General features: G+C 40.4%; 1 protein-coding gene across 5 annotated transcripts in view; it reads left to right on the plus strand.

Moving 5' to 3' along the window:
- Positions 1-24,440, plus strand: part of UVRAG (UV radiation resistance associated) — a 163,360-nt gene that overhangs the window by 85,288 nt on the left and 53,632 nt on the right. For 4 of the 5 annotated variants that reach the window (XM_073335049.1, XM_073335056.2, XM_073335058.1 and 1 more), the window contains 2 exons: positions 959-1,002; positions 4,290-4,455. In XM_073335049.1, the coding sequence (XP_073191150.1) occupies positions 959-1,002; positions 4,290-4,455 (210 nt within the window). The remainder of the gene's footprint in view (positions 1-958; positions 1,003-4,289; positions 4,456-24,440) is intronic. The other variant, XM_073335055.2, reaches the window with a different exon arrangement.

Below are 24,440 nucleotides of genomic sequence, written 5' to 3' on the forward strand. Positions count from 1 at the left end.
ATGCTATTTCGGTTGCCTTTATAACAATATTTATAATATATCGTAAGTGCATCTGCAGATGTTCTGTATGGCATGTGTTTTTTGTCTTTGTATGCCTGCGTCTAACACCTGTAAACAAATTTTGTGCAGTTATCTGTACAAGTATTTGAAAATTAGAATGACTAAATTAATTTATTGCAAAAAGAAAAGGAGTACTTGTGGCACCTTAGAGACTAACCAATTTATTCGAGCAAGAGCTTTCGTGAGCTACAGCTCACTAGGAACTCTTGCCTCTCAGCCTTTTGTTCAGTCTGGTAGGGGTGTTGCCTCAGGAAAATAAAAACATGAATTCAAGTAATAAACATAAGCTTGGCCATAGTGGGTCAGACCAGTGGTCCATCTAGCCCAGTATTCTGTCTTCTGACAGCAGCCAGTGCCAGATGCTTCAGAGGGAGTGAGCAGAATAGGGCAATTCATAGAGTGATCCATCCCCTCTTGTCCAGTCCCAGCATCTGGCAGCCCACAATTTAGGGACACTCAGGGCATGGTTTTGCATCCCTATCCATCCTGGCTAATAGCCATTGATGGACGTATCCTCCACGAACTTATCTAATTATTCTCATAATCTAGTCATGCTTTTGGCCTTCGCTACATCCTCTGGCAACGAGTTCACAAATTGACTGTATGTTGTGTGGAAAAACTACTTCCTCAAGTAGTCTCTATGGGTGCATGCATGTTAGTCAGTCTTGTGCCCCATGCCATCGTGTTATAACATTGCATGGGCAAGCCACCCTCAGTTCCTTCTTTACTGCAAAGCTCCATAGCAGAGAACGAGGCTAAAGGCGTGGTAGCAAACCTAGAGTGGCGCACCCATAAGGGGGAAACAACTGAAACCACAGTTACTGTACAGAATGAGTAACTGTTTCTTCCTTTTCGTTTGTATCTCTGCTGCAATGATCGACACCCTCCAACAACGCACCTTTCAAGATCCATGGACCCTACACAGGCCTATCACAACATGTGGTAAATCTCATCCAGTGCACTAAATGCCACAATAACAACTATGTGGGTGAAACCAGACAATCACTCCACTTTCGAACTGTCAGAGAGTTTGTCTTTAAATCATTTTCCTGTATCACTTGTGGGTGAACACTTTCACAAAGAGGTCAGATGTAGAGTGATCGATCAGTCCTCATCCTCAAAGGAAACCTTCACAATGCTCTCAAAAGATGAGCATGGGAGCTTAAATTCATAACTCTCTGCTAGACACTAAAAATCATGGACTGAACAGAGATTCTGGATTTATGGCTTATTACAACAATCTGTTACCTGCTAACCCCCTCTTGAAGTCCTGTGACTGCAGAGGTGTTAATGGGCCACTCTACTTTGAATGGTCCCTTAGAATATGGTCCCTAACTACTTATGCTAAACAATCTGTTCTACCTTGCATTTAGCTGTGATCTTCAGAGTACCTTTCCCAGACCTGAAAGAGAGCTCTGTGTGGCTCGAAAGCGTGTCTTTCTCACCAACAGTAGTTCACCCACCGTATCTCTCTAATATCCTGGGACTGACTTGGCTACAACTACACTACATACGTCTTATAATTCTGTTCTTTAATATAGTTTCAACCAATTGACCTAGTATTGAAGTTAGGCTGACTAGTCTGTAATTGCCAGGATCACCTCTAGAGTCTTCTTTAAAAACTGGAATCCAGTCATTTGGTACAGAGGCTAATTTAAGTAATAGGTTACATACCACAGGTGGCAGTTCTGCAATTTCATATCTGAGTTCCTTCAGAACTCCATTGACACCTCGGTGGGGGACAATTCCTCACATTTGCCTCCTAAAAAGAATGGCTCAGGTGTGGGAACCTCCCTCACATCTTCTGCAGTGTAGTTGGGTGCAAAGTATTAATTTAACTTCTCCATAGTGGCCTTGACTTCCTTGAGTGCTCCTTTTAGCACCTTGATTGTCCAGTGCCCCACTGGTTGTTTGGCAGGCTTCCTGCTTCTGATGTACTTAATTTTTTTTTGGCCTCTTTTGGTAGTTGCTCTTCAAATTCTTAATTTGCCCTGCTTAATTATACTTTTACACCTGCCTGAGTTTATGCTCCTTTTTATTTTCCTTGACTTGCAATTTTTAAAGGATGACATTTTGCTCTAATGGCCTCTTTTACTCTGTTTAGCCATGGTGGCAATTTTTGATCCTCTTACTATTTTTATGTGGGGTATACATTTAATTTGAGCTTCTATTATAGTGCTCTTGGCTTCTTTGGTATTCTTCCCCCTCACAGGGATGTTAAATTCAATTCCATTATGGTTGTTATGTTGTCACTTGTCCATGACAAATATCCATGATAAAATCGTAGCCTTAGTCATAACTTATTGGTGCTATCCTGAGAGACTGAGTCCTTTCAAGTTTGTCACAAGGAATTAGTCAGCCTGCCCTGCGGCATACTACAGACTGTGTGAATGGAAAAAATGAAATATTGATATTTTTAACTTGGGAAATATTGTTTATCTAATTTCTTGCATGTTAACATAATGTGTTAGTGGACAGCTAGGTTAAAAATAAAGTCTGAAGTCCATGACATTAGAGTTCTACTGTAATGAGACCCATGTTTGCTGCAGAGTTGAATCCCTTTGTACAGAATAATTCCTTGGAATGGGTGGTGTTTTTAAATCTGTATGTCATGAATTGCCTTACTGAGAGCAAGGTATGATTTCATAGATGTCACAGAGAACATAAAATTAGTGTTTTTCCTTCCTTGTTCAGGTCCTCGTGTATTTCAGTTAGGGTCACTAGAATTTCTGTTGTCATTGGAAGGGATTTGGGCTGGCTATATCTTCTTTCCAGCTATTCATAGATTCATATGTGTTTTTTCTAATAAGCTAGAAAATAGGATGAAGGTATAGCATGGAAGTCTTCAAAAGATTAATAACTTTTTGCAGAAAAGGAGTTAGAGGGTGGGGCAGAAAAGCCGTAAATAGATCTTCACTGGAGGTAAATTAATTTTTAAATACACAATTTCAGATCTCCCCGTCATCTGCTGAATAAATGTGAAACTTTAACCTTCTAAAACAATGGTTAAAAATCAGTTCCTCCAATTACTGGCCAATACTAGAGTTCAGACCCTAGATTCAGTGTCCCTGCCTAACAGTTGGTGATCTCACTAATGCCTAAAGCAATGTAAGAATGCACCTTCTTTCTCTGCTGTAGGTGTTAGTGAGGTCATCAGCTGCAGCCAGAGAATTGCAGACCACTGAAGACTTGAACTCTGGCCTAGGGAGCCTTTTTTTAAAAACAAAACCTTACGCTGAAAACGATTTCCCTTGCAGTTTGAAAGTATAGGAGTAGGTCTTAAACTGCAGGCTCAAACCATCACCTCTCTGATAAAAAGAAAAGGAGTACTTGTGGCACCTTAGAGACTAACCAATTTATTTGAGCATAAGCTTTCGTGAGCTACAGCTCACTTCATTGGATGCATACTGTGGAAAGTGTAGATCTTTTTATACATACAAAGCATGAAAAAATACCTTCCCTCACCCCACTCTCCTGCTGGTAATAGCTTATCTAAAGTGATCACTCTCCTTACAATGTGTATGATGATCAAGGTGGGCCATTTCCAGCACAAATCCAGGGTTTAACAAGAACGTCTGCGGGGGAGGAGTAGGAAAAAACAAGGGGAAATAGGTTACCTTGCATAATGACTTAGCCACTTCCAGTCTCCATTCAAGCCTAAGTTAAAAGCTTATGCTCAAATAAATTGGTTAGTCTCTAAGGTGCCACAAGTACTCCTTTTCTTTTTGCGAATACAGACTAACACGGCTGTTACTCTGAAACCCGTCACCTCTCTGATGTCACCTTTCAACACAAGATACAAGTAATAGACGAGAGATAAGCAGATTTAAAACCAGGAGGGGTTACCATTCGCATCAGAAAATAGCACCTCAACCACTATTTTAAAAAATGTTTAAACACTATATTGGAAACGCAGTACCCCTTTCTATTATTGACTGTTTAAATGTGCTGCTATCGCATTGTAAGCATGTCAGAACCATGCATTGTAATGTGTGATAGAATAAGCTTAATAATACCACTAAGATTTCTGTAAGATGCTTGCAGTCTTAATCTTTTTCATTAAAGCAGCTGTTAAATCATTTAATAAATATTATTTTCATCATGTGTAAGTCTTTACTGTTTGTGTAATATGGACACCCTTCTCATGCTAAATTTTCATTAATACTCTTAAAATATTTACCATATCAGTAGAATTCAGTTGGGTAAAGAAGTTGCTTTTTCATTAACAGCAAAAGATGATGGAAGCATTGCTGTTGCCCTGGGCTACACTGCACACTTGGTCTCAATGATCTCCTTCTTTCTACAAGTGCCACTCAGGTATCCCATAATTCACAAAGGTTCCAGATCTGCAATCAAAGATAATATCAACGACAAACTGACCGAGAAAGAGCGAGAGTAAGTATGTAGTCTTCCTATGTACTTTCTAAGAAAGAAGCAGCATCTTAACTAGGCAAGAAGGTTGATGGAGTTGCAGTAGTTGATATTGAAATAGGTTATTTTTAGTGCCCAAGTCAAGGGTGCAGTTTCCATTGCGGTGTGTGAATCCCATGTGAATAGGATTAGGTTGAAATTTGTAGCAGATTAGACTAGTTTATGTAACTTCATTTTAGTTTTATTAGTTTAGGGGTGCAATGGGGTACTTTCTTTACTTTTTAATTAAATTTCAGTTTTGTGTGGTGAAACTTCATTGTTACACATGTAGACCAGACAGACTACAATGAATTTTAAGTTTTAGAATATTTTTGCATTTCTTAGTCTGATCCATACTCAGTGTTCTGTAACCAGCAATGGATTCAATACAACAAATGTCTGTTGGTTTAATATTAGTGTCTGTTCACTATCCTGTGCCATCAGAATCTTAATTCCTGCAATTCTTTCACACACTCTTAGTCAAGGTTGCTAGGTAACATAACTTAGTGAAATAGGTAACTACAGTATTACCATTAGAAAACCTAAGCACTAATGACAGAAAATGGCCAGTTAAAGAATTCACCTACTTGAATTCTCTGACCTGGGATGCCTGCAGGTAATGAATGACACTGATGTGAAAATTCACCTTGCACAAACAGCAACATTATCTTTGACCCACAGGGTGTATATATGAAACTTCTCAACATACACATCACTAATACAAGTCTACCTTGTACGACGTAGAATATATAATACATTTCATTATAGCCATACTGTTGACCCACAATATATACACGAGACATGTCAGGTGAATTTTCACATAATTACTTTATATTTGAGCACATAAACTTTAAGGGTAATAAAACGGTCTGCTCTTTCTCTGTGTACCGTGAGCTGCAAAGTCAAGCTTACAGTATTACCGGCTCTGGTGCTCTTCATTCTGTAGTCAGCACGTACGGATAACAGTGGAGTTGCAGCACTTAGGCAAGATTGAAGAAAAGGCTATGGGGGTTGCTGCTGTGCTTGCACTTAGGAAACATTGTCTAGACAAACTGTCTGCATTGGCACAGGGGAGGAGAGAAAGGGGACAAGGAATGTATCCAAATTGACATTAAACTCATTGGAGTTGTAATTTTTTAACAAGCCATAGTTTAGTGTGTGGATTACACATTAAACAGAATTCATATGTAAACGTTAGTAGTACGGGTGAGCTGCAGACTCCATCCAAGATGGATGGGCCCTACAGTGCTAAGGCACTGTGTATCTGATTTCTCAAAATTGCTTAAGTGATGTAGGAGCACACGTCCCATTGAAATTCAGTGACTACACATAGTAAAGACAGACCCTGCTTCAAAGATCTTACTATTTAAACAAAGGGTGGGAGAAGAATAATTATCCCCATCTTACAGTTAAGGGAGGTGATACAAGTGTAGTAACTTGCCCGTGGTCATCTGGAAAGTCTGACAAAGCCTGATGTGAATTCAGATCTCCTGAGTCCTACTCTAGTTCTTTAACCACACAACTGTCCTTTATCCAGATTTTAATTAAGGTAGAGAAGCAAATACTGTAGCTGGCTTTCAACAGATTTCTCATGCAAGTGGGGAGAAATATGTTTAAAGTTTCAGAGTAACAGCCGTGTTTTCCTTCCATCCTTCAAATATCTGCCAATAGGACTTAAAGTTCTTCAGGTCATGGTGTTTTGAATTTGAGCCAGTTATACTCAGATTATTTATATAAATGATTATTTTCCCCCTAGCTCTCATGAATTCAACACTTACGTTCCACAATATGTTCCCAAAGAGGGAGAGATTTAGCTTACAGTACTCCAAAAACACCCTCTGGTGTTGACCCTTCTCCCAAGATATTCAGTAAGCTCTATTCTTCCTCAGCTGGCACTGTCCGAGGTCCTAAGAGTCAGCCTCCAATACTGAAGGGGCAGATTAAGAATAGATGAGACCTCTCTGTCCTGCCATCTTTCTGGGCACTGCAGTCTTGGTAGCTGGCACCACTGTACTTAGTTTTAGTATCTTAACTTGCAGTTGCTTTCCCTCTGCCCTAGCTGCTTCCTTTTCATACACGTCTAGTTGAAATACATGGTGATTAAATGTGCAACAGAATCCAACACTTAGTGTGTGTTTAGGCTTTTATTAAGACATTTGTTCAACTTCAGTGCAAGGTGTACTATCGAGTAATTGTGGTATGGCTTTCTTCATACTTGGCAGATGTAATACACAGCACCCTTTGTTGGCATCACATTTAGGGTGACTCATTAAATGTTTAGCTTGAAGAGGTTCTAATTTAGAATCTCATTTTACTTAGGGCTGAAACTTTGCCTGTAGTATCAAAATGAAGAGTTTTTAAAAGGTTCTGTTTCAAGGATAGGGGAGATGTTTTTGTTACATTAATTTAAAAAATTCGGGTGGTTTGGATTTAGTCTATTTAAAACTTAATACTATAACAGCAACCTAATGGATGGAAGTAATACTTATTACAAGTTCCTAAAATAAACTTTTTAAATAGTGCCTAAACACTTACATGATAAACCTGTTTCTCTTGGGTAAAATATGCATTCTAAAATGTGTACCCACTGTTTAATATAGCAAGCATCTTGGCAATTGCAAATAAAGTACTTTATTTCTTAAAGTGGATGATCCAGGCCACTTATGGTCTTAGGAAAGTATGAGTCTCTAAAATAAGCAGGAGGCTACAGGGTTGTCCTAACACTTGCATACCTCCCCAACTACTAGAGATGAAGTATGAAAATGTCAGCCACTGGTCTTCAACGAAGAGCCAACTTTTGAAATCGGAAACAGAAGTGTTAAAGCTATGGTGTTTCCGTGATGTATTCTAACTGCTCCCTCCTTCGTATATTACATATAGTCTTGTAATATTGTGTCAGCAGATAAGTTCCCTCACAGAAATTTCTCAGTCTCAGTTTATAAAACTGTCTTACCTCAATGGTTTTAGAAAAGAATGCAGTTTTCATTAAATACCTCCTTAAAACACATTTCTTCAATAGTGTCTTTCAACAATCATCTTGAAAGTACAGAAAGTTATTTTAAAAATAAAGAGCCCCAGGCTGCTTGAAGTTTGGACTCAAATTATGTATCCTTTGTTTATTTGGATTGGACTGTCTAAGATTTTAAGCTTCTAGGGACAGTATGTGTGTTCTTCTCTCCAGTGTCCGCCATGCTGATGGTGCTGAATAAATAACCAATTTAAACTTCTTGGCATTACTATGAGAAATAGCAGCACAACACTTTCTCTCCTCTACTTGTAGGTGTGCTTTTAATCCATAGCTTTAATATTTGTCACATATTCTAATACTTGCATGTAACACTTCCATTAGCCTGCTTCTGGATTTTATAGTAGCACCTGACTTGCTGAAAAGTACAGGAGTTTTTTTTGTGCTTTTTCTTTGTAATAGCTCCTGGATCTAGATTTCATTTCTATAATTATGTCATGATTGCAATAACATCTAGGTGTCTCAGACTTTTTTTTAAATAAAATGTATCATCGTATGGATGGTAGTTCATCTGACCACAATTTTAGCCTAATAGCTACCTTTGCTAGCTAGGAGCCCATAGATTTCAAGGAAGATACCTCAGTTCAGTTCTCCCCCTCTTCATGATTTTACATGTTGTTATAGTGTATAGTGCCTCATTCACAAGATGGACAGTGCTCTGGAGAGAACCAGGGTTGTGTAGTTAATGAAGCTATTTGTAGGACCCCAGTCTCATTTGTTGCAGAAGCTGGATGCTGTGTGGTGAATGAGACAAGGAATGGTAGGAAAGAATGGTCTCTTGGATAAGGCAGCTGAATGCTACCCTGAAGAACTGGATTCTGTCCCTGCCTCGGCCATAGAGTTTTGTGTGACACTGGACAAGTTCATACACTGAAAATGAGGAGCACAGTGAATCTAAATGGACATCCTTGGGGCCTGATTTACAGAAATGTTGATAACTTGCAACTGAGGTCACTGGGAACGCTGCTTTATAGTTATGTGGTGAGGGCACCGTTGGGTTGATTGAATAGTTCTCAGATCCAAAGCCATGTGCCAAAAGAACCCCATTCACCTCTGACTAGACCTAAATCCCTTGGTTTCCTTCCATGATCTTGAGGGAGGCAGGAAGTAACCTCAGAAACAAACGTGCTCAGCAATAAACACATCTGAGCACAGACAAACCCTCAGTGAGTATTGGGGGGGCCCTATAAGAAATCACACATACACCTCCACTCTCCAACATCTGCATAAACAGGTTAAAGCTCTCTAAGCTGATTGAGTCCAAAACTTCCCAGTCTAAGTCCTAAACATGGTCCCTTCCAGCCGTCGTGGCAGTTGCTGGTGCTTGGGCACAGTGCAAGCTTGGAGTGCTGAGTTCAGACCTCTGCTGCAATGCCAGGCAGATCCATCCCTGTGGTTACTGTGCTGATCAGGACCCTTCTGGGTCTAGGCTGCTGTCTTACCCTGGTCGTAGTCATGCCTCGGCCTGCTTACTGGGCTGATTCCCTTAGCTGCAAGTTCAGACTGTTTGGGACAACTGCTTCCACTAGCAACAAACAGCAACATGTGCTGAAGCCTCAGCCTGTTCTCTCTAGCCCTCTGCCAAGTGATTGGCCCAAGGGCAATCAGATGGTCTGCAGCCAGTCCTGCCTTTAGTATGGAGTGACAGAAACCCTAGGCTGATAAGGAAAGATGATGGTACAAGTAGTAAGAGGCAAGTATCATTCCATCAGCTCTTTAATGACCTGATAATCAAAAAGGGATCCTATAAAAAGTGGAAACATGGACAGATTGCAAAGGATGAGTACAAAAAACTAGCACAAGCATGTAGGGACAAAATCAGAAGGGCTAATGCATTAAATGAGTTATACCTAGCAAGGGACAGAAAAGGTGATAAGATGAGGATTCTTTAAATATGTTGAGCCAAGAGAATGACAAAGGAAGGTGTAGGGGGAGGAGAACTAATGATAGACAACATCAAGATGGAGGAGGTGTTTAATGCCTATTTTGCTTCAGCCTTGACTAAAAAGGTTAATGGTGACCAGATTCTTAACACAATTAATATTAACAAGAAGGGAGAAGGAACACAAGCCGACCCTCTAGGAAAAGAAGAATTTAAAGAATGTTTAGATACATTTATCATAGATCTGGAAGGGACCTCGAGAGGTCATCTAGTCCAGTCCACCGCACTCAAGGCAGGACTAAATATTATCTAGACCATCCCTGACAGGTGTTTGTCCAACCTGCTCTTAAAAATCCCCAGTGATGGAAATTCCACAACCTCCCTAGGCAGTTTATTCCAGTGCTTAACCACTCTGACAGGAAGTTTTTCCTAATGTCCAACCTAAACCACCCTTGCTGCAATTTAAGCCCATTGCTTCTTGTCCTATCCTCAGAAGTTACGAGCAACAATTTTTCTCCTTCCTCCTTGTAACAACCTTTTATGTACTTGAAGACTGTTATGTCCCCTTTTGGTCTTCTCTTCTGCAGACCAAACAAACCCAATTTTTTCCATCTTCCCTCATAGGTCATGTTTTCTAGACCTTTAATCATTTTTGTTGCTCTTCTCTGGATTTTGTCCAATTTGTCCACATCTTTCTTGAAATGTGGCGCCCAGAACTGGACACAGTACTCCAGTTGAGGCCTAATCAGCGTGGAGTAGAGCGGAAGAATTACTTCTTGTGTCTTGCTTACAATACTGCTGCTAATACATCCCAGAATGCTGTTTGCTTTTTTTTTTTTTTTTTTTTTTTTTTTTTTTTTTTGCAACAGTGTTACACTGACTCCTATTTAGTTTGTGATTCACTGTGACCCTGGATCCCTTTCTGTAGAACTCATTCCTAGGCAGTCATTTCCTATTTTGTAAATGTGTGCAACTGATTGTTCCTTCCTAAGTGGAGTACATTGCATTTGTCCTTATTGAATTTCAACCTATTTACTTCAGACAATTTCTCCAGTTTTGTCCAGATCATTTTGAATTTTAATCCTATCCTCCAAAGCACTTGCAACCCCTCCCAGCTTGGTATCATCCGCAAACTTTAAGTTTACTCTCTATTCCATTATCTAAATCAAAGATGAAGATTTGAAAGAACCAGACCCAGAACCTGCAGGACCCCACTCATTTTGCCCTTCCAGCATGACTGTGAACCACTGATAACTACTCTCTGGGAATGATCTTCCAGCCAGTTATGCACCCACCTTGTTGTAGCTCCATCTAGGTTGTATTTCCCTAGTTCGTTTGAGAATGTCATGCGAGACAGTATCAAAAGTCTTACTAAAGTCAAGATATACCACATCTACCGCTTCCCCGCCTATCCACAAGGCTTGTTACCCTGTCAAAGAAAGCTATCAGATTGGTTTGACACTATTTGTTCCCGATAAATCCATCCTGACTGCTACTCATCACCTTATTATCTTCTCGGTGTTTGCAAATTGGTTGCTTAATTATTTGTTCCATTATCTTCTGGGTACAGAAGTTAAGCCGACTGGTCTGTAATTCCCTAGATTGTCTTTATTTCCCTTTTTATAGATGGCACTGTATTTGCCCTTTTCCAGTCTTCTGGAATGTCTTCCATGACAGATATAATTGCTAATGGCTCAGATATCTCCTTAGTCAGCTCCTTGAGTATTCTAGGATGCATTTCATCAGGACCTGGTGATCTGAAGACATCTAACTTGTCTAAGTAGTTTTTGACTTGTTCTTCCCCTCTTTTACACCCTGCTCCTACCTCATTTTCACTAGCATTCACTATGTTAGACACCCAGTCGCCACTAACCTTCTTTAGATATACTCAAGCCTGCAGGGCCTGATGAAATAGTACTTAAAGAACTAGCTGAAGCAATCTTGAAATCATTACCAGTTATCTTTGAGAACCGATGAACAGGGGAGGTCCCAGAGGATTGGAGCAGAGCGAACATAATACCTATCTAAAAGGAGAAACAGAGGACCTAGGGAATTATAGACCAGTCGTCCTAACTTCGATACTTGGAAAAATATTGGAACGCATTATTAAATAACCAGATTGTAAGCACCTAGAAGATAATATGGTTATAAGTAATAGCCAACATGGATTTTTAAGATAAAATCATTCCAAACCAACCTAACTTGCTCTGTTAACAGGGCTACTGGCCTATTGTGTCCAGTTCTAGGTGCCACACTTTAAGAAAGATATGGATAAATTGGAGAGTTTAGGTTTTCCAAACTTTTTATCATTTTTGTTACTCTTCTCTGAACTATGAGGAAAGGTTTAAACAAACAAACAAACAAAAACTAGGCATGTTTAGTTTTGAGAAAAGAAGAGTGAGGGGGAACCTGATAAACCTTCAAATACATTAAGGGCTGTTATAAACAGGATGGTGATTAGTTGTCTCCTTGTGTCCAAGTAGTAATGGGCTTAATCTGCAGGAAGGGAGATTTAGGTGATAGTAGGAAAACCTTTCTAACTAGAACGATAGTTAAGCAGTGGAATAGGTTTCCAAGGGAGGTTGTGAAACCTCCATCGTTGGAGGTTTTTAAAGATGGGTTAGATCAGTGGTTCTCAAATTTTTGTACTGGTGACTGTGACGGGTTGGATCACAGAAAGCCCTTTGGGACTGCCACCTGATGTGCCTAGAGTACCTCTGAGACCATTTTCCTTGCCAGCTTGGGACTTCAGTAGCTTGCCTTGTTTGAGCCAGACATGCTTGCCTGCTGCAAACACAGAACCAAGTCTGAACCACGTCCCCCACAAGCTGCAGGCTTAACTGAAAACAGCTTAAGAAGTGTTCTTGTCTCCAGCACTCGAATACCCAGCTCCCAATGGGGTCCAAACCCCAAATAAATCTGTTTTCCCTGTATAAAGCTTTTACAGGGTAAACTCATAAATTGTTCGCCCTCTAACACTGATAGAGAGATGCGCGCCGCTGTTTGCTCCCCCAGGTATTAATACTTGCTCTGGGTTAATTAATAAGTAAAAAGTAGGATTTACGTGGTTCCAAGTAATAGAACAAAATAAATAACCAAACAAAATAAAATAACACGCAAGTCTATGCCTAATACAATAGGAAACTAAATTCAGGTAAATCTCACCCTTAGATGTTCCAATAAGCTTCTTTGATAGACTAGCCTCCTTGTAGTCTGGGTCCAGCAATCACTCACACCCCTGTACTTACTGTCCTTTGTTCCAGTTCCTTTCAGATATCCTTTGGGGTCGAGAGGCTATCTCTTGAGCCAGCTGAAGACAAAATGGAGGGGTTTCCAGAGGCTTAAATAGACTTTCTCTTGTGGGTGGAAACCCCTTCCCCTCTCCTATGCAGAATCCAGCTCCAAGATGGAGTTTTGGAGTCACATGGGCGAGTCACAGGTCCATGCATGACTCAGTTCCTTACAAGCCGATGCCACATTTCCAGGAAAGCTCAGATGTGGACTGGTGTATCTCAAAGTTCATTGTTAGCTTAAATGTTTCTTGATTGGGCACTTACTGAGAATAGTCTTTTCTCAAAAAGCTGACCAACTGCTTCACTGAGTCTACTTAAAATCAAACAAGTACATAGCCAATATTCATAACTTTGAATACAAAAATTATACATGCATAGAAATAGGATGAATATATTCAGTCAATCATAACCTTTGCAGAGATATGTTACATGGCATATCTAGCATAAAACATATGTATGTAAATAGGACATAACTGGAATGAGCATATTTCTATCCAGCATTATGGGGTGCAACATCAGTGACCCCTTTCACATAGCAAGCCTCTGAGTCAGACTCCCCCTATAAATTAAAATCACTTTAATATATTTAACACCATTCTAAATGCTGGAGGCAAAGTGGGGTTTGAGGTGGAGGCTGACAGCTTGTCACCCCCACTCCATGTAATAACCTGGTGACCCCCTAGGGGGTCCTGACCCCCAGTTTGAGAACCCCTGGGTAGACAAACATCAGGGATGGTCAATGGTTCCTTGGTTCTGTCTCAGCCCAGGGCGCTGAGGTAGATGACTTTTTGAGCAGTTGTACTATTCTATACCTTTTTATTAATTTTTAAATTTCTATAAAGCCATTCTAATTGTTAGCCTTGTTAGTGGAAATACTCTGCAGTAATTGTGAAAGTTGGAGTGAAAGTGCAGAAAATGACATAAATGGAGCTAGTTGGGAAAAAAATTAAAGCATTTTTCATTAGAATTTGCCAATTCATCAAAGTCAAAACGTTGTGTGGAGACAGGTTTTGATGAAATTCCACCGGAAAGCAGGTGTGTTTCTGATGGAACCCTCCCCTTCCTCCCCCGCCCCCCAAGCTGGTTACCTACCAGCTCACTCACCTGGCTCCTCAGCATCCCTCTTCATGGGCTGGTGGGAAGATGAGAGCCCCTGCCTCCTGGCTTCTTGGCAGCCTGAGCTCCCAGGGGCAGGGCTCACAGTAGAGCTGGGCAGTGGACAGTAAATCCATTTTGTGGAGGATTTCTAAATGTTTCCAAATTGGAATGCAACCAGCATTCCAAATCCTCCAGAACAGAATTGCCATTTTCCACCCAGCTATAGGCATAGTATTCCTTCATAAAACATTTAAAAGAGAGGGAAAAATAGCAATCTTTCCCAAAAGTGGATCTATGAAATCACACATTTAAATAAGAATTGCTATGACCCACTTAAATATAATTCTTAAATTATACCATAATCAAAGCAATCAGATTTTCAGGCTCAGAACAAATAAGCAAAGATTATAGCAATTTTAAACTACTCAAATTTTGGATTTAAACTACTCAACTTGAGGATCTGGCATTGCTGAATATTTATAGATTGTCTGTCTTTAACAGGATTGGGCAGACTATTTCCCTGGCCGTGGGAGGACATTAGGTTAGTTGGTTTAAGCCCAGAATTCGCCCTCATTGTAATTGAACATAATTTGATAGGCATGTGTGAGGCACAGTTTCCATGCAAGTTTTTTTTTTTTTTTTAAGAAGGGCGACTCTAGATGACTGACTCTTCATTCAGTTATGCCATTGATTCCACTGGAATCAATGGAATTAAACCAATTTCATGTCTTGCAACAGAGTGGAGAATCAAGCCCAATATTTTTGTTCTACGTAGCCTGCCATATAGTCAAATCTTTCTGAAAAGAGTTCAGTAATGGAGCAAAGCTGTTAGTTTACAACAGAACACAAGTCTAAATGGGTGGATTGGAGGGTGAGGTCAAAATCTAGGGGACAGATACAGATTTTGTAATTGCAAAAAGCATAGTGATGTGGGGTTCATTTTTTATTTTTAGTGGACTCTACTTTTGTGAGGCAGGTTGTCATAAATATAAAGGGAAGGGTAAACCCCTTTAAAATCCCTCCTGGCCAGAAAAAAAAAAATCCTCTCACCTGTAAAAGGTTAAGAAGCTAAAGGTAACCTCACTGGCACCTGACCAAAATGACCAATGAGGAGACAAGATACTTTCAAAAGCTGGGAGGAGGGAGAGAAACAAAGGGTCTGGTCTGTCTGTCTGTCTATATGCTGTTTCTGCCGGGGATAGACCAGGAATGGAGTCTTAGAACTTTTAGTAAGTAATCTAGCTAGGTATGTGTTAGATTATGATTTCTTTAAATGGCTGAGAAAAGCATTGTGCTGAATAGAATAACTATTTCTGTCTGTGTATCTCTTTTGTAACTTAAGGTTTTGCCTAGAGGGGTTCTCTATGTTTTGACTCTAATTACCCTGTAAGGTATCTACTATCCTGATTTTACAGAGGTGATTTCTATTTACTTCTATTTCTATTAAAAGTCGTCTTGTACGAAAACTGAATGCTTTTTCATTGTTCTCAGATCCAAGGGTTTGGGTCTGTAGTCACCTAGACAAATTGGTGAGGCTTTTTACCAAACCTTGTCCAGAAAGTGGGGTGCAAGGTTTTGGGAAGTATTTTGTGGGGAAGGACGCGTCCAAACAGCTCTTCCCCAGTAACCAGTATTTGTTTGGTGGTGGTAGCAGCCAATCCAAGGACAAAGGGTGGAATATTTTGTACCTTGGGGAAGTTTTGACCTAAGCTGGTAAAGATAAGCTTAGGAGGTTTTTCATGCAGGTCTCCACATCTGTACCCTAGAGTTCAGAGTGGGGGAGGAACCTTGACACAGGTAGCTAGAGCTAGGTGAGTGAGTGATTCCATGCAGTACATCAGTTAATATAGCCTGTTCACTTGACAGCTACTAGCGCACTATTTTTATCAATTAACTTCTGTGAATTCTTGGTCTCATCTTGTTGATGAGCATTCAGCATATGTTGGTTAATTTTGAGTGGCCACATAGGTAGAAAGCAAACAGAAAAGGAGGACTTGTGGCACCTTAGAAACCAACAAATTTGAGCATAAGCTTTCTTGAGCTACAGCTCACTTCATCGGATGCATGCAGTGGAAAATACAGTGGGGAGATTTATATACACAGAGAACATGAAACAATAGGTGTTACCATACACACTGAAAGGAGAGTGATCAGGTAAGGTGAGCTATTACCAGCAGGAAAGCGGGGCGGAAAAAACCTTTTGTAGCGATAATCAAGGTGGGCCAGCAGTTGACAAGAATGTCTGAGGAACAGTGGGGGGAGCGGAATAAACATGGGGAAATAGTTTTACTTTGTGTAATGACCCATCCACTCCCAGTCTTCATTCAAGCCTAAGTTAATTGTATCCAGTTTGCAAATTATTTCCAGTTCAGCCGTCTCTCGTTGGAGTCTGTTTCTGAAGTGTTTTTGTTGAAGAATTGCCACTTTTAGGTCTGTAATCGAATGACCAAAGAGATTGAAGTGTTCTCCGACTGGCTTTTGAAAGTTATAATTCTTGACGTCTGATTTGTGTCCATTTATACTTTTACGTAGCGACTGTCCATTTTTGCCAGTGTACATGGCAGAGGGGCATTGCTGGCACATGATGGCATATATCACGGTGGTGGTAGATGTGCAGGTGAACGAGCCTCTGATAGTGTGGCTGATGTGATTAGGCCCTATGATGGTGGTCCCCTGAATAGATATGTGGACACAGTTGGCAACGGGCTTTGTTGCAAGGATAGGTTCCTGGGTTAGTGGTTCTGTTGTGTGGTTGCTCGTAAGTATTTGCTTCAGGTTGGGGGGCTGCCTGTAAGCAAGGACTGGCCTGTCTCCCAAGATCTGTGAGAGTGATGGGTCGTCTTTCAGGATAGGATGTAGATCCTTGATGATGCGTTGGAGAGGTTTTAGTTGGGGGCTGAAGGTGAACGAGGTTGGGGGGCTGTCTGTAAGCGAGGACTGGTCTGTCTCCCAAGATCTGTGAGAGTGAGGGATCATTTTTCAGGATAGGCTGTAAATCTGTGATTATGCGCTGGAGAGGTTTTAGTTGGAGGCTCAAGGTGACAGCTAGTGGTGTTTTGTTATTTTCTTTGTTGGGCCTGTCCTGTAGTAGGTGACTTCTGGGTACTCTTCTGGTTCTGTCAGTCTGTTTCTTCACTTCAGCAGGTGGGTATTGTAGTTGTAAGAATGCTTGATAGAGATCTTGTAGGTGTTTGTCTCTGTCTGAGGGGTTGGAGCAAATGCGGTTGTATCAAAGAGCTTGGCTGTAGACAATGGATCGTGTGGTGTGGTCTGGATGAAAGCTGGAGGCATGTAGGTAGGCATAGTGCTCAGCAGGTTTCCGGTATGGAGGGGTGGTTATGTGACCATGGCTTATTAGCACCGTAGTGTCCAGGAAGTGGATCTCTTGTATGGACTGGTCCAGGCTGAGGTTGGTGGTGGGATGGAAATTGTTGAAATCATGGTGGAATTCCTCAAGGGCTTCTTTTCCATGGGTCCAGATGATGATGATGTCATCCATGTAGCGCAAGTAGAGTAGGGGCATTAGGGGATGAGAGCTGAGGAAGCGTTGTTCTAAATCAGCCATAAAAATGTTGGCATGCTGCGGGGCCATGCGGGTACCCATGGCAGTGCCGCTGATTTGAAGGTATACATTGTCCCCAAATGTGAAATAGTTATGGGTGAGGACAAAGTCACAAAGTTCAGCCACCATGTTGCCGTGACATTATCGGGGATAGTGTTCCTGACGGCTTGTAGTCCATCTTTGTGTGGAATGTTGGTGTATAGGTAGAAAAGTATTACTTTTCCCGCTATCAGTGGCAGGCTCAGCACCTCTGACAATCCGCTTACTTTCAGTGTCTGACACTCGGGCCAAAATTTTAGAGTTGGATATCTAACGCTTCATGGCACTAAATTCACTACTCTCTTTCAAAGGCTGCAGTGCAGAGCACAGGAGTGTGAATTGCAGAGCACACCAAAGAGTTGCGCTCTTAACTGCTCTGTATAGACACTGCTGGTGCAAACTCAAAGTTACTCCGTTCACCTTCACATCCTCTTTGAAAGAGGACGACATTAACATGAACCGTGTACCTTTTTAGTTTACACCATCAGGGTCTGCAGTTGGAGCCCAACTTTTTGGTGCACTCTGCAATTTACACCCCTTTAATCCACACTGTGGTGCAGTGTAGACATGCCCAAAGACTCATGTAGAGTTTCCCATACTGCAGTTGCACAATAGTTCATTTGAGTCGATACAGCCTGCTTTTGACAGTGGCCTGTACCCGGTGTCTTAAAGGAAATAGGGAGGCAACCTTTATAACCAGGCATCTGTTCAATGCTATAGCAGGTAGGCAGATGTCTGCAGTTATTAACCATCACTAGCATAGCTATAGATATTAGAGTACCTGCAACTTTCCAGCCACTAGAAAATTCAGTCTCCGTGTTTGACTTTTAGCAGTAGTGAATTCCACAGACTGATTATACATTCCCACAACCATTTATTCTGAGTTAACTCACTTGAAATCTCATTGGGATTTAATACAGACCTTCTTTAAATGTGCCACATGTCAGTCTGTAGTAAACTAGCTTTTAGAAATGAACAGAATGTCACTATTTCACTTCAGGCTTGTCCAAAGACCTTTTTTGGTGGAGATTAAATTTTGAGATTTCAAGTTCCTTGCATAGGTTCAGTGCAGTTTGGGACATGGGAAAAGGACTGATTAGAAGAGAATAAAAAAAAATCCAAACCATGTGTTTTAATGCCAAATTGGAAACACATGAAGGCAGTTAAAAATCAAGCAATTGCTTAAACTTTTAAAACCGTTTGTATTAAAGACAGGTGGTTTTATATATAGTAAAAATCAGTCACCAGTATATTGGCACATTTGTGATCTTTTTGGATACAAAATGAGGAGTTCATAAATCAGAAAATCTAGCTATAAAGATGTTTGGACTTGAGAACTCATAAAAACAACCTTAGTGTCTGAAATAAATTTATGGAGTATAGATCCTTTTAGGTTTACTTAAGAGTTTAACATCTGACTGACCAAACAGTCCTGTGGAGATTTACTGCAGGTTACTCAAATATTTAAGCTGCTGTGTGATGTTGAACAGGTACAGATTAGCCCAATAACAGATATGAGGCTGTAAAATAAATGAGGTTTCAGTGACTGGTAAGTACTTGTCTAGGGCAGCCCAAAAAGAGAGCTCAGAGATGAGAATAAGTTGGTAGTTCTGATTGATTATGACACAGTTAATGAACACAATTAGACTAACAACGGTGGTCTTAGAACAGTGCTTAAAACACAAATTAGTATGGACATGTCAACTTTTTTTTTACAAACTTGAGATCTGAAAGCACATGACACCAATAAAACTACTGATTTCCCAGGACAGATATTCCATGGGTGAAGCACATCTGCATCAGAAGATCTTACTCTTCCTATTTTGAATACTTTGAGAGCCTAGCAGTCTTTGCTATTGTACAAAATACTTAGCTGCTTCTTAACGAAAATATGCAATTAGAAGATTGGCTTAAAAACTAGTTTGTTTCATGAACTCATGGAAAAATTCCAGCAATCATATTTGAATAAGTATTCTGCAATATGTGCAGTAATTTGTTAATATAGTATGCAGCCTTTGCAGATGGTTGGTTTTTAAGATTTATTTTGGGAAATCTTTGTGGGAGAGATTTTTATGTTGCTACCAAAACCTTTGACTCCTAACTTACCTCAGTGTGGGTATTTGCTTCTCCCTTTTTCTTCTGTTACTTTATTAATAGAGCATGTTACTCTAAGTTCAACTTCATTGTGTTTGGATTGCAATTCAAGACGCTAATGTTTGATCTATAAAACTATGTGCTCTGGTTCCTGGCTACCTCAGTCTGTCTGCATGTCCGCAGTTCCTCTGTGTACCAAGGGGACATTCAGTCCTTTGATTTAAATGTCAGAGGGCTGGTGACAGGCCATTTTGATGGAAGACCTTCTGCTTTGGAATTTTTCTCCCCTCACTCACCCACCATAACGAGTGTCTGACCATTTTACAGTGTGACACAAGACATTCTGACAGGTGTCTTCTGGAGGGGCATGGGGTGATTACTTCCTCTGGAGAATTTATTTGAAGAGAGGCATGTTTTTTTATATTCATACCAAAAAGGAAAAGGTCCCTAATCCAAAACTGTAAGCACCCCACCCACTTTACGCAAAAGTAAATTACCTGCAGAATACCAAACCTTCCCCCTAGCTGCTCCCCCAAAAATTGACTTCATAGCAGCCAACTTAAATAGTTGTGCCTTATAGCTTGCCATGAAGGTCAGTAGACTTGTGCTGTTTTTAAACTGAGGGGAAGAAACTTGTTCCAGAACTGGAGGGCCCCCCTCAAAGAGCACTGTGGAACCTGAGAGGGATCCAGTTCAGGTGCCTTTGATCTTGATCTGGCACAAGGAGAGAGGCGGTATCCCAAATAGTTTGAAGCCATTTAGGCCTTGTAGAGATCAAAAGTGCCGTATACCCAATCTGGACACCCGTAGGTAGATGGTGAAGAATATGGAACACCAGTGACTTCCTGCAACTCAGAAGCATCACTTAATAAGCAGGCTGCTGTATTCGGAGCTAGTTTAAATGCCCATATTATCCTGAACTGTAGTCCCCTGTGGAGCACATTGCAGTAATCTATTCTTGAGGTGTAGCAGTATCACAGTAGTAAGGCCTGCATCAGGAAGAAACAATTGCAATGGCCAGCTGCAGATGGTAAAAAGTATTTCTGCACACTGCTGCTTTCTGATCATCCAACAGCAGCTGGAAATGTAACATAACCACCAAATCACGAAAGCTTTTTAGGTTTTGTGCTTATTCCCACAGACAGGAAAGGGTGCCTTAAGAACTAGAAAGTAAATATTCAAATATCTACCTTGGCTTAGCTAGGCTACTTCTGTTTCACTGATTACATCTTAACTATTCAACTGGAATTGAAGTGACCGTATCAGCCTCTTTTAGCTTTCCAAGTTGTGATTTGTATTGCATATATTGAATTTCTCTACTTTGTATTTTGTAGAAGGGCTTTTAAACCTAAGTTGACAATGTAAGGTCTTGCCCTAAATTCTGAAAATGCCACTGTCAATTAAAAATATGGCTTACTATATAAAACTATCCTTTTAAACGGTTAGCATCTGACATAGTTAGCATGCAGCTGCATACCTAACGCTTACACTGCATTGTCAGATGTATTCATTTGACAAATGCTTGCTAAAAGTGAAGACTAATTTTTAAGAAATGGCTTCCTAAGATTTCACTTGGCAGAGTAGGTGTGGACCTAAAAATTATCAAACCAATGAAAATGGCAAGTATGTTGCTTTGTGAAGATTGGAAAGCTTTTCAAATATTCTGTGCATGCTGTTTAAACTTTCAAGTTTGAAGCATTGTGCTATCCATGTTACAAGAGGTCTTCACAGTTAAAACTTAACAAAATATTATGTGGTGCTAATATAGCCAGGCACTTTTGCCAATTCTAATTTATGGAAGGGACAATCTTGTGGGTAAATAACAGTCTTGGGTGTTAGAACTAGGTCATTCCCAGCTCAGGTGACCTTGAACAAGTCACATGACCTCAGCCTGAGTTTCCCCATCTTTTAAAAGTAGGGATTCTTACCTTTGACATGAGTGTAGTGGAGCTGAACTCAGGTTGTGTCTACACTGCAGCTAAACACCTGTGGCCAGCCCATAACAGCTGACTCTGGCTTGTGGGGCTTGGGGTATGGGGCTGTTTCATTTCAGTGTAGACTTCACGGCTCATGCTGCAGCCCAGGCTCTAGGACCTTGTGAGGTGGGAGAGTCCTTGAGCCCAGGCTCCAGCCTGAGCCCAGACATCTACACTGCAATGAAATGGTCCCACAGCCTCAGCCCCGTGAGCCTGAGTCAACTGGCACGGGCCAGCCCTTGGTTTTTCACTGCAGTATAGACATACCCTCAGTGTTTAAATTGGAGACACTCAGTACTATTCAAGTATAAGTAGTATTTGCTAATGTTGGTATCTGTCTCCAATTCCCCTGCCTCTTCTAGATTGAAGGAGGGGGAAGGATTTCTTATCTCTTGGCTATCCCACAATCTGTCTTGCAAATAAATTAAAATGAAGAGGTATTGTTCCTGTTAAGTGTGTGTGTGTTTGGACTGCCATACCAAGGATACTCAGTCTCATTTTCAGTGTGTCTGACTTCTGTGAGAGTGAGAACTGAGACTATATAAACTTTTATTTCAAACTCAAATACATTCTAGTTGTTAGACCTGGGTCATAGAAAGTGTCTCTAGTCTGGTCTTTTGCCATGCTGTCATCTAAATTCAGGCCAAATAGTTTTAATTTGAACTCTGCTTTGATCCCCACAACTTAGTCATTTATTTCCTGTGTGGAGAAATAATTGTTGATACTTAGTAGTATTAAAAAGTGCATCTGTTTTGTATATTAATTTGAGTATAACACAATTTAGACTACTTTTTTTCCAGATAGTTGTTCCACCCAAAATTTAAAGTGTTTTCAGTGTGAGCACCACAGTATTGGCAGTTGACCGGCAAGGGCAGACTTGTCACGTGTGGTGCTACTTAAAATTACAGCAGTCCGACTTCCTGTCCCCTCCATCGCCAGCACTCCACATGCTTGTCCGTGGTGATGCTAGAGCCGATATCACACTTATAGCCCAAATAAGGGGCTCTGATGGACCAGGAATAACACTACTGTGGGGGCAGCTGTTAGTGCAGTTGTAACTTAACAGAGGTGGAGAGTTCAATTCCCATCCAGGCAAACATGCCTTGAGATTTTAGGGATTTGTTTGCTACTATATTTAAGAAGTTAACTTCCTGTGAACCAAAACATTAAGCAATTAGAAGCATGGACTGTTGTAGTCTTGACTAACACACTCTTAAAAGAAACAGGGTGTCTGCCGTTTGTTTTAATTGTAATCAGCCCTGCTTCTTGATTCTGAAGTCTGTGGAATACTTTCTGAAATTAAACATAAAATCATAGAAATGCAGGGCTGGAAGAGACCTCAAAAGGTCATAGTCATTCCCCCATGCTGAGGCAGGACCAAGTATACCTAGGTCATCCACAACACCCCTTGGAAGTCTGTTCCAGAGCTTAACTACCTGCATAGTTTAAAAAGTGTTTTTCCTAATATCGAACATAAATCTCCTTTGCTGCAGATAAAGTCCATTACTTCTTGTCCTACCTTCAGTTGACATGAATAGTTGATCCCTGTCCTCTTTTTATAACAGCCCTTAACATAGGTGAAGACTATCATATCCCCTCTCCTGCCCCGTCATCTTTGCTCAAGACTAAACATGCCCGGTTTATCCTTTACTCATAAGTCACCTTTTCCTAAACTTTTTATTAGGGTTGTCGATTAATTGCATTTACCTCATGCAATTAACTCAAAAAAATTAAATTGCGATTAATCAGTTTTAATTGCACTGTTAAACAATAGAATACCAATTGAAATTTATTTATTTTTGGATGTTTTTGTACTTTTCAAATACACTGATTTCAATTACAACACAGAATACAGTGTACGCTGCTCACTTTATATTATTTTTATTACAAATATTTGCACTGTAAAAATGATGAAAAATACTTTCTTTTGTTTAATTCACTTCATACAAGTACCATAATGCAATCTCTTTATCTTGAAAGTGCAACTTACAAATGTAAATTTTTTTTGTTACATAACTGCACTCAAAAACAACAATGCAAAACTTTAGAGCCTACTTTTCGTTCAGCCAATCTCTAAGGCAGACAAGTTTGTATACATTTATGGGAGATAATGCTGCCCACTTCTTATTTCCAGTGTCACCAGAAATTGAGAACAGGCATTCTCATGGGACTTTAGTAGCTAGCATGGCAAGTTATCTATGTGCCAGATATGCTAAACATTCGTATTCCCCTTCATGCTTCGGCCACCATTCCCAAGGACATGCTTCTATGCTGAAGATGCGTGTTAAAAAATAATGCATTAATTATATTTGTGACTGAACTACACAAGGGGAGAATTGTATGTCTCCGGCTTTATTGTACCTGCATTCTGCCATATATTTCGTGTTATAGTAGTCTCGGATGATGACTCGGCACATGTTGTTCATTTGAAGAACACTTTCACTGCAGATTTGACAAAGAAGGTACCAATGTGAGATTTCCAAAGATAGTTACAGCACTCAACCCAGGGTTTAAGAATCTGAAGTGCCTTCCAAAACTGAAAGGGACGGGGTGTGGAGCATGTTTTCAGATGCTTTAAAAGAGCAAAGCTCCAATGAGGAAACTACAGAACCCGAACCACCAAAAAAGAAAATCAACCTTCTGCTGGTGGCATTTGATTCAGATGATGAAAATGAACGTGTCGGTCAGCACTGCTTTGGATTGTTATCGAGCAGAACCCATCATAAGTATGGACACATGTCCCCTGGAATGGTGGTTGAAGCATGAAGGGACATATGAATCTTTAGCTCATCTGGCATGTAAATATCTTATGACGCTGGCTATGACAGTGCCATGCGAACACCTGTTCTCACTTTCAGGTGACGTGAACAAGAAGCGGGCAGCATTATCGCCTGCAAATATAAACAACCTTGTTCGAGGGATTGGCTGAACGAGAAATGGGACTAAGTGGACTTGTAGGCTCTAAAGTTTTACGTTTTATTTTTGAATGTAGTTATTTTTT

Source organism: Lepidochelys kempii, chromosome 1 (assembly GCF_965140285.1).
Source record: "Lepidochelys kempii isolate rLepKem1 chromosome 1, rLepKem1.hap1, whole genome shotgun sequence".
Taxonomy (NCBI): Eukaryota; Metazoa; Chordata; order Testudines; family Cheloniidae; genus Lepidochelys; species Lepidochelys kempii.